The sequence below is a fragment of the Aptenodytes patagonicus genome, chromosome 7, assembly GCF_965638725.1.
Source record: "Aptenodytes patagonicus chromosome 7, bAptPat1.pri.cur, whole genome shotgun sequence".
Classification (NCBI taxonomy): Eukaryota; Metazoa; Chordata; class Aves; order Sphenisciformes; family Spheniscidae; genus Aptenodytes; species Aptenodytes patagonicus.
In genome coordinates this window covers 483687-495038 of record NC_134955.1, presented here as the reverse complement: position 1 = coordinate 495038, position 11352 = coordinate 483687, and the positions used below count along the sequence as shown (strand labels likewise).

The window sequence follows — 11352 nt, the reverse complement described above, 5'->3', positions numbered from 1 at the left end:
AGTTCTCCTCTCCCTCAATGCAGCAGAAGGCAAAGCTTCTTCTCAAAGTGCCAAGTGGCATTTACAGGGACTTGGCCCATAAAGCCCTTTCAGCAGTTTGGAGACCAAAAGATCAGTGCCCGCTGGCAGGCGCCTTCTCCTGTAACAAAGTGATCATCAGCCAAACCTCTCCTACACATGATCTCGTATGATGGGGATGGAGGTCTTTCCTGTTCTTACCCTGACTTCATAACCATGTTCTCAGCCACCTTACCTCAAAAGCCAGACCACCGTAATTTCAAACAGCAAGAGATTCACTTTGCTTGAATTGGAGAAAACGGAGTAATTGCAATTTTGTGGGAGGGGGGAAAACAACAATGTACCCTAAGCAAAGATGGTCTCAGCAGGGCACACAGAGCAGCGTGACACTCCAGAGGAGCTTTATTCCCAGGAAAACCCACCACATCCAGCAGCAGGGCCACTTCACCCATCTGCTGCCCAGCCACAGGGCTCTCCGGCTCCTGTGCTGGGTCGGTCCAGGGAGGGCCAGCACTAGGAGATGGTCCCACAATTTTCCTGGCAGGGAATTGATTTTCAGGGAGAAAACAGACCAAGTTTTGACTGTAACCCAAAAACGCTGCCTGGGCAAGAGAGGAGCCTCATCCTGCAATCAGGGGTCCTTTCCATTGGGCTTCCCAGCCCACCCAGGACTCGGGCTTTTCCAAAATGCAGCCCTTCCCCTAGGTGTATAAAAAACAGTTGGGAAAAGAGCAAGCCATGGCTTCCTGCCCCAGTTCCCAAACCTCATCTACAACAGAGATTAGAAATTACGTTCCCGAGGGACTTGGCAGGCTGTCCCTCTGCGGGGCAGCCCGGGACACCAGCACCCTCTTGTGTGGCCACCACAAGGCTCTCCACTGCTTCAGCCTCACGGCAAGGGCAGCTGCAGCTGACCTACAGAGAGCTGTTTTAAATGGGATTGGGTTTGGCTGAGTTTTGGTAATATCTGAAGGCCCCAGTTTGGCATCTGAAGATTTATCCAGCCTCACACAGATGCCAACTAATCTATTAACCATCAGTTTCGTATTGTTAACAGATGGCATGAGTTTGTTATCACACTTGTGCTTAGGTCAGGCCTTAGGTAACTGTGAGGATAATGAAATAACAGCATCTCAACAATGCAGACTGATAAACAAACCCTTCCAATGACCAACATGTGAGCAGTTCAGCTAGTGGCAAGGTGGCCCATGCACCCCTCGTGGGGTTTTTGGTTGGTTTTTTTTACCACCACGGGGATGTAGCAGATGTACCTCAGCTGGCTTCTGCTTCTGGTGGCACGTTCAGCCAGCCCGCTATGCAGGAAAAAGCTATTTATTCTTGGTCAAAATACTCCTGGAAAAACTCCCGACAGCAGCCAGCCTGCATATCTGGCATGTTCCAAATGGTTACACCATCTCTCCCATGCTGGTTGTTCTTACGCATTCACCTAGGGAGGAGGTCTCACCTTGCATCTAACAGCAGACAGCTTTTTACATGCTCTTTCAGCCACAGGTGATTTACCTGAATTACTTTCCCCTGCCCATGTCTGAATTCCTGTAGGAAACACCATCTAGAGCAGTGCTCTGCAACCTTTTAAGTCTAAAAACAATTTAAAAAGACCATTTATCCTTTTAGAAAAAAACACACATAAAAAACAAAAGAAGATGCTCGAACCTAAAGGACAAACTGTCCAGGGCTGATAAGCAGAAGGCAGGAAACGGTCAGATAGCCCAGCAGCCGCTCAGCCAAAATCTCTGTTCACTGCAGGCTCCCACCAGCAGAGGAAGGTAAAAGGTACCTTTGAGGAAGGAGCATGAGAGAAAGAGAGCACCAACAGACCCGGTGTGCCTTCCCCTGGCTTACCTCCTTGCAGGAACAAAATCACAGCTCCTCCTTCACCTGGCATTTACAGGCAGGTGAGCAAGGGCCATTGCCTACTCCTTTGCTAGGCACCACTTAGCAAGTCCAGCTTAAAAAAAAAAAAAAAAAAAAAAGAGCAGAATACTCATATCAGAAGCTGATCATGCCAAAAGCATCATACAGGCCCTTTAAGACCAGCAACAGGACCAAAAAGTCGTGGGGGGGTGGGTGGGTAAAGCAGCAAAGAAACCCTCCTGCAGCCCTGGCTGCTATTGCTGCCTCCTCCCAGCACGACAGGCAGCTGGAATAGCGACTGGGGGGAGAGGGAAGGGCGGCAAGACGGACCCACAAATTGGTGATGATCAGAGCTTTAGAGACCACAGGGTACAGGCTGCTTGCATTGAGCCGTTTTCTGACTGCCCAGGTTAGCAGACTTTCACTGTAAGCCCATGCCATGGGTACCTCCAGGGTGCCGTTTGGAACAATTAAGTAAAGCTAATTGCTGCGTAAGTTAAGATGCTTTGAAGCAGCCGTTTCCCCTTGAATTTTCACCCAGAATGGCATACCTGGCACCACGCAGGGTCAGCACCGCCTTTGTGCAACACCAGGGAATTTCAGGCAGCCCCTCTGCTAGCGAACCCAATGGCTGCATTCACTAAAGCTTTGTGTGTACAGCAAGGGGAAGGGAATAACTGGCTTTTAAGGGCTGTGGAGCACTACTGCATCATGTGCAAGCAGGGACAGAAATAAGGGTGCAGGCAGGTGGTCTCCTCAGTGGCAGTTATCAGTATTAACTTGGAACCACCACCTAAAATCCTGCTGTAACAAATACAACAGGCCGCACAAGTGGGCTTGAGGGACATCAAAACTATGTAACTCAAAGCAGTGTCAAATCCCTGCTAGCTTGCCTGCAAAACAAAGAGAAACCACTTGCAAGAAAAAAGTCACCCACAACAGCATTAGCTGAGCACATTCTCACCCACCCACCCATTCCCCTGCATTTTTCCTTTTTAAAGCCCACAACTTACCTTTGGTAAATCTCACTACAAATATTAGGGCGTACCCACACAAGGAAGGTATCTTGTTCCAGTTTTCTGACAAAGAAGGTAAGCTAAGAAAATGTGCAGCAAGATACAGATGTGTACAGAAGTGGGAAACTGCTGCCTCTTTCATCTCCATAGGGGTGGTCTCATTTTATGCCATCCCAAATGTTATTTAAGTGAGGCTTATCAGCTGTCCTTTCATCTTCTCCATATGAGGTTGCTTTTGAGTACTTCTCCGAGAGATGATCACAAAAGGATTCCTGAAACCAGGCAAGACTGTGATGATTAGAGCTCACCTGCAACGCTATACATTAGTCTGTAAGGGAAGTACTGAGACTACAAAGTTACTCAACATGTTGTGCATAGCCCAAGTCTTCTTCACAGTGGAAAGATCACCCTTGTAAATGTACTGCAAGAAGCATTTCTGAATTACAACAGTGGACCAAGGGCTTGTAACATCCGTTTCTCTGAAAATGTGGACAAGTTCATTACCTTAAGGCCCAGCATCCATTACAGACAGCGCCAATGCACATGATAGCCTTTCTGCCGGAGGGGAATTCAGACCAAGTCTCCTTAGGCGTCTAGTTCCACTTGCGAGGCGACAAGCGAGATAAACCACGAGCACGCACACGTTGTACCAAAGAACACACCAGCAAGCATCGCTTTATTACACTGGTTCAGTTATCTATCCAGACTAACCATAAAAGCTGTTTAGATGCATGTAGACAAACAAGTCAGTGTTTTACGTATTAGGTCAAAGCTCCAGAATCGTTACCAGGGAACAAGTATTCTTCACCAGTTGTTTTAAATGTACGTAAGTGGGTCTTTGGCAGGGAGGAGGAGGCAGGTACAGTGACAGATCCTCCCCAGGTGTGCCTGCTACCACCCGAATCATGAGACAGACCCAGGAGGTTGTATTGCAAAGAGATCGGAGGGGGGGGCCACAGTGTTAATCAGCACAAACAGAATGGAGATACACTGACCTGAGCCTTGCTCAGCTGGGACTACACAAGCACAACACACTGGTACGAGCTACCAAACAATCAGTTAACAGTTCGTAAGACTGGTCTAAAGCTGGAACTAGAACGACTCTGGGTGGAAAGGCATAGAAATAAATACTTGCTCAACTCAGCACTCTCTGCCCACTTACAAGCTTGTCAGCATCTAGTTACGCAGCCATATATTCTTCACTACCTCACAGCAGCAAAATACTATCATTTAAGAGCAGCCGTTGAGCGACTATCCACAGTACATTGTACATACTCGAGAAAGAAGCCTGATGCTACCTCTCATATTGGTCATCCTCCTCTCCGTCTGCTAAGCAACTGGGGCAGCCCCCCTGGCCCATAAACTCTGCTTCATTTGTTGAGCTCTTCAGATGCAACCAAACTGCTCGATTAATTGAAGACTGCCCTACTGCTAAGTGCCCATTCTTTGTATTTGGGTCGCTCTGTAAACATGGGAGAAATGCAGATTTTGGTTGTCATTCACGTACAAGACCAAAACGGATCAAAAATGCAGATGTTTGCTAGTCAACAGCTCTGCAAGTCTCCTGCCTCTTAAAAAGTTTGGGGTTGCACTCTTGAAGTTTTACTGGTGGTGTTTATGTCATTTTCTTCTGGACAAACACTTCCCTGAAAAATACCTTTTAAGAGCCAGATTAGATCACAGTATTTAAAAAGTGATATGGTTACGGTTACGTCAGTGCCTTAGACGCCAATGCAAAGGCTTAGAGCAGAGGTTACAAAATTGATGCTTAGTGTAGCACTTACATTTTAGAATAATGACATCAAAACAAATGCAGCCCAGGTTTCCAATTTCTTTTCCTAGATGCTGAGTCACCACCAAAACGCTGTCTAGCTTGGCCTGCAGACCTCCACTGCTACACAGTGCTTGAGGAAGAACGATGCACTTTGCCTCAGTTTGTTCTTTTGGCAGGGATGGCGGCACGTTAACAGCTATTTTTGCGTGACTGCAGAGAACACCTTTTCCAGTTGGACTCAGGAGATTGCTCAGTCTGGAGTTACCTTGGGAGGAATGGGGCAGCTCTGAAGGATGGCAGAACCGGTCGTGTCCCGTACAGCAGACACCAAGAATGAAATGCTCTTGGTAAGCAAACCAAAAGAGCTGACAATAAGGCAAATAACTTAAGACCGATGGAGTAACTCCCAGTTTTCTGCTTGTAATACATTTTACTCCAGGAAGCGAAGGAAAGGCAGGTTGACCTTTCCTATTTAAGCTTCCCTTACATTTAAGAGATGACCAAGACTAAAAGAAAAATTGGAAAAAAAAAAAAGGGGGGGAGAAGAAAAAAAAAAAGAACTAAGGAAAAGTTGTCTGTCTCCCTAGAGCTGTGATACAACATAAAACTATTGTAGGCTATTCCAGGATGTTGAAAGTCAGTTTAGAGAAAGGCAATAACCCCCATATTACAGGGGCTGTAACAGTAGTGTACTGTATTACATTCTGTGCAAGTTACGCAACTTGTTCACAAGCTTCGTTTTATCTATGCTTATCTCGCTGTAGTTCTGTTAATTGGTGGCTGAACACTTTAAACAATCTTACTCCACAGCTCAAGGTAGTTTCAGCAGAAAAAAAATAATTCCTTTCCTGTGTCTGGTACCTGTACGCTTCAAAACAAGTGTTCCTAATGCCCAAACATCAAAATCGAAATCTCACAGTTTACTGAAAATAGATCAGCTAGATTCCCTTTGCGCTTTGTTTTAAAGCTCCTTGTCTCCAAACCTTGTTTTCAAGCAAGACATACAACACGCTTGAATGAAGATCCCATCTTGTTGCAACGTTGTTGGTTCTGACTTCCCTCTACACAGACTTTCTCCGACTGACTAGGTGTACATGAGGAGAGAGGGTGTGTATGTCAAAGTGACATCTTTTCCCCGAGAGGATTTTCACACATTGGAAAGCTAACAATGAAAATTACAAGTTAGGTAGGATAAGGTTGAAACTGTCCACCAGGCCAACTTGAGCACTACGAGTTCCTTTTAGCCCTTTGTCTGTTGCTCAAAGTTTCCTCTCCCTTAGTTTGTTCCCATTTTGTTCATCCAGTATTGATGAGTGTCCATCACCATTGCTCAAGCATTTGTCCTTTTCGTATTTGTGCTCTTGCTTCTGTCGCCTTATCTCCTTATACCGCAAAGTGATGTCACTAAAAAGAAAAACAAACAGATGTGAACTAGTGATGTGAATAAACAACGTCAATATACAATAAAAACAATAAGGCAAGTCTGTTCTGGATGCAAGCGCCCTTAAGATAACAACCCACTTGAGTCTTTTGGCTGTAAATTTCTAAAATTGCTGATGGCATTGATTCACTTGAAATTTGTGTTTCTTGCTAGCAGTCTGGCTATTATCACCTCTTTCAGAAGCATAACACAACAGCATGCTCAACAAGGGCAACCACTGCTGTTGCACAGGGTCTCCTCTATAGATTAGTGTAATTCTTTCAGCCTTGTGCAGCTGCTTTTCACAGAGCATTCTTGCAATGAAGCTGCAAAACATCTTAGTCTCGTCTAACTCAGAGCACAAGAAAAACAAAACACTGATCTCGTCTGCCACCTTCACTCACCCAGGAAGACCAGGTGCAGTCAGGTACTTAACTGTTCACCTGCTTACGGCAACACTAACACAAGTAGTCCCACAAAGACCAAAGCTACCAGAGGCTTGATCGAGAAAGAAAACTGCCAGGATCATGCACAGAAAACTCCCTGTTTATTTAATAATTCTTACACAAAAGCACTGCAGCTTTAGCCATCCAAAAGAATTGTAATCTATCTTCAGGAGGGACTGAAGGCTAATGACAGCACACATTTGAAGATACGCTTTTGAACAGATGTCCAGACCAACTCCCCCCGTAAGACCCAGGCTAGACCTGAATGTTGCACATCAAACACTGCTTACCGGATGAAGAAACGCCAGGCTGTCCAGGTGAGCACAAGTATAATCCCCAACATCCAGCACTGGGTAATGTAGAAAGGAAGAGAAAGCGTGAGTGTATAGGGATCATACTTCACAACAATCAGAAACTCCGTGGCAGTAATAGCAGCAACCAGCCATGCCTGCTGACCCAATTTCTTATGGAACTTCCTGCAAAATAAATGCACAGATAAAACAAAGCTATTGCGTAAAATTAAGCATGCAGAGAAATATTCATAAAAAGACAGCCGGAGTAATAATTTAATTCAGCTTTGCACAATTCTAAAAGTCTAGTTTGGATCACACATATACTAAGCCTATGCAGGCTGATGACTTTCATGTTGGTATTACTTAAGTTTCCTCTGAGAGGCTCTGAAAATATGTGAAAAGTTAAACTTCATCATCACATGACACAAGTAAGTATCCCCATTTTCAGGGTATTGGTAAATCCACATAAAACAATTATCTGACCAGCTTGAGATCAGCTGAAGTTCAGGGTACGGTATGAAATAGGAGCTCTACTCTTAGATTTCCTCTGCAAATGTCAAGTCACACTGCCGTAACCATATTTAACCCCTATATAATTGCATTCTGAAACTTACTCTCTTCCCAAAAAGGTATTCAATGAGCTGTCGCTAATGATCTCTGAAGGGATTTTAAAAGAAGCAAGCTTAATAAAAAACAGGCAAGATACTGGAAGACACAAGGACAGCGTTTCACTTCTAGGACAACCCAACCCTGGGGCAAATACATGATTAATATTTAATCCCCAGGGTTTGTTTTTAAGCAGTACCAGACAAGTCAATGAGAAGCTGCAGTGCTATGTACAAGCCTAGTGAAGGACTCATCAATCAGTAATGCCAGAAATTAAACTGCAGTAGAATCAAGACATCTATTCAGAGGCTCTACTTGCAGGAGGAGAGACTGGAAATATACCATCTTTTGGATCACCTATTCCTGCATGGGAAATACATAAAACCAAAATACCTATAGGCTGCCTTTCAGGAAGCCTCATTACCCTCACAGGTAATAGCCTATTGCTAGAAACCTGGGTAAGTTGCTTGATCTAAACCAGTTAGATTCTCCACTTTTTTACCTTTTGTCTGTTCACGTCATTTCTAGACTTGACATTTTTACAGCCTACTGACCTGACAGACGAGATGGTTCATATGTCAATAAGCAAACGTGGTTCTGCTTGGGCAACAGAACAAGCCCTTTTTTTACGCACTAGATTGCACTGAAATCCTGCCCACCGCAGCACCGCTGGTGCATGCAGATGTGCTATCCAACAGCAGAGAGTCAAGTACATCACTTCCTGCTTGGCATACTAAGTTTTTGTTCTTCCATCACCCATCTTCTGCATCTAACATGGGATTTTATTCCCATTAGGGGAAAGAACCAAGAGAAAGCTACTAGAAGTTGTATGTATTTTTTTCCAGAGGCTGATTTAATTAAATGTTTCCTGAAATCCAACTGATTTGAGCCAAGGAAGACTGAACTTGAGAAAAGCAATACCCTCAACCACCATCATCACCAACTGTTTCACTAGCAAGCACACACAACTAACTTTTCTCAACAGCCTTTGGATGCTATCTTTTACTCAAAACCCACACAAAGCAGCATTTTGGTGCACTTTCCTGTTAGCCCTAAACCTGCTACCTTAACTGATTATTATGTCTCTGAAGATGCCCAAGATAAACCATGCAAATAGAAGCACCACCAACTGAACTTAAAGGTGGCTGTTCTTTTTGCCTTCTGTTATTCCTTATTCTGCCTTTGTTCTGTATGTCTCTGCTTTAATCACAGAGAGCATCTATTCTGCAGAGGGCCTTGCCCTCTCACTTAACCATAGCGTATTCTGAAGTACATTTTCCTACCAGGTCCTCCCTCTTTTGTCCAGCTTACTGTGTTATTCCATTCCTACCACAGTGTAAGATGTGAAGTGAAACACATCCAGGAATAATTCAATGTAAAGTGGCACAACTACTGGGGCAGGACAGAGGAGATGGGGAGCAAAGCGATATAACAAACCTACAGAGGGCTAGGGAAGAGAGGGATGGACATGTTAAGATGACCTCTGCAGTACTTCTAGGGCATTGCAGCAATGGGAAATTCTAGTCTCATCTATGACTGCTGTGATCTACAGCCTCCTGTCTGGCTGAGGCACTGACTTATTAAATGCTGTGATATTCAGTAGCCACATAAGCTCTTTGGGCAATATTTTCTTGCCCGTTTCGCCATGCAGTGGATGAAAGAGAAGCCACCTTACAAATCCCTGATTAGGATTTCCTTGGAGAGCGGCTGCTCTGCTAATGCTTCCCTCTGCTAGGCAGAGAAACAAGCCTGCCCGACATCCAGCTGGTATACTGCCCAGTGCGCACACATTAGAACAGGCCCCAAGCATCTCCAATAGCGCTGGGGCAGAGGGAGCTGCAACTGCACATTTGCTCCCAGTTTCTCTTCCCCTCTTCTCATCAGATGCCAGCAGCTGCACTGGAGAGAGCATCCTTCCTTTAGCAGGCGTTTTCCTGTTGCTCAGACATATCTGCTCCACTGCATCCCCTGGGATTCTCAGTATCGGGGAAGGGATCTAAGTATGGAGAGCAAACAGAGCTTCTCTTCCCTCTCCTGAATCCAGGGGAGTCATTGCAAGCCAAGCACACAAACCACAGAGTTTCTTAAACATAAGGCCCAAGAGTCATATTTGACACCAACGTGTAAGTTCAAACTACACAAAATCATCCACGTACACTGGAATAGAATATGATGCAGTAAATCAAGCGTAGATTATTGCTGATGCAGATGGGATGGAGTGCATTCCATTTTAAAAAGTATCCTGCCTAGACCAACTCAGATGAAAAGACTTCAGAAACTGCTCCAGGTGATTCATCTGGTATGACAGATTAAATGGGCAGAAACTAGCCTTAACACACAGATAGAGAGAAAAAACGAAACAGCAAATCTCTCACTGTGAACTCAAGCTGTTCAGATGACTAGGTCAGCCTTCTGCTTTGCTGATCTGCTTCCTCATTTGCCATCATTTTCTTTCACTAGCTTATGACAGCACACTGACAAAAAAGAATTAAAGGTAACTCCAACAGAAGAGCTGTGCAGAACCTAAAGCTGCCAAGGAAGAGTTTGCTTCCTGCCCTTCTAGTCATGAAAGATTTTAAAGAAAAGTCCTTTTTTTATTTGATGAATGAGATTAAAATTCATGGCCTCAATGCAGACTCCTTGGAAGAGACCTGAAGACTAGAAACCAGGAAGATATGACAAGGTCAAATGCTACAGACTCTTGCATCAAGGTATTTCTGGTCAGGAACATTTCACATAGCCGGTCCTCAAGAACTCAGAGGCAGCATGTCAGTCACAATAGGAGCATGGTATGTAAGAGCTGGAGAACAGCTTAAAGAACCACCCCTCTTCTTGGACTATTTCAATTCCAGATACTTTATTGTCACCATGCTCAGACCAAGTTCCTGAAAGCAAAGCCCTAGAACTGTCTGCAGATACTAAGAATCCTGAATGAGAAAAAGTCTTCATATTTGAACTTCACTACGTTCTAGACTAAACATTGCAAGGTTAGCTGAAGAGATCTAATCAGTTTATCTCAGACAATCCTGTCACTACCAGACAAGGCAGTGAGCCATGTTTCTGACAAGGGAGGTCAACAGAATATTCCAACCTTTGTCCACTAAGGACTTGAGTGAGTTTCCAAAAGGAAAAGGTCAGGAAGGTTTCTCATGTGCTGTTAGCTGGGAGCCTCTGGTACAGCCTGCTACACAACAGGAAGAATCCAAAACAGTTCCTTGGTTCAAAATGATGTGCAAGTGAAAATAAACCCAATTAAGTTGGTAAAACGGGGGTAGATTATCTCTGCTTGGATGACCTGAAATGCACGAAGGAATCAAAGTCCAGTTGCAAAAGCCTTCGCAGAGAAGATACTAGGTACAACCAGATGCTACGTTCTGCCATTTTTGCATGAACAGTCTGATGAGGTCAGCTCTGTGGTGCATCAAGCAGAGCCATGAACCTCAGAAGTGAGGGGTCTAGTCACCTTACCCACCAAGAGAAAGAGAACAGTAGGTGGTGGTGGCAATGATGAAGACATGTGGTTCAGGATGAGAGGCTCTGCTTGCTGGATGAACTTCTCCAGCTCATTGAAAGAATGGCAACAAACTGAATCAGCAATGAGGCACCGGTGACTGATGATTCTCCTAAATTTCAATGTTATGCCATGTGGTTGAACAGAGGGCAAAGGAGTTTTTCCAACCCAAACACAAGGACCAGAAGATTGTGAATGGTGCTAAGGAGAGGAGCTCACCAGTGAGAGGCAGAGATCTCTTCTTACCTTTGAGTTGGAGGCACGTCCCAAACCAGTAGGTCCGACACCAAAGGCAGGGGCAGCCTGCCACTGCTGAATGTCCTGCAATCCGACTAAGCAATGTGGGTTGACCCTTCTTCCCAGTTCTAGGAGTCAAAGCCTTGCAAGGGAAAC

General features: G+C 44.8%; 1 protein-coding gene across 2 annotated transcripts in view; it reads right to left on the bottom strand.

Annotated features, from left to right (window-relative positions):
• Positions 1–3556: 3556 nt before the first annotated feature.
• PTDSS2 (phosphatidylserine synthase 2) overlaps positions 3557–11352 on the bottom strand; it is a 44793-nt gene continuing 36997 nt past the window's right edge. The window contains exons 11-12 of one of the 2 annotated variants that reach the window (XM_076343602.1): positions 6840–7025; positions 3557–6087 (exon numbers count right to left, since the gene is read on the bottom strand). In XM_076343602.1, coding sequence (XP_076199717.1) covers positions 5943–6087; positions 6840–7025 — 331 coding nt within the window. In that variant the 3' untranslated portion in view covers positions 3557–5942. The remainder of the gene's footprint in view (positions 6088–6839; positions 7026–11352) is intronic. The other variant, XM_076343603.1, reaches the window with a different exon arrangement.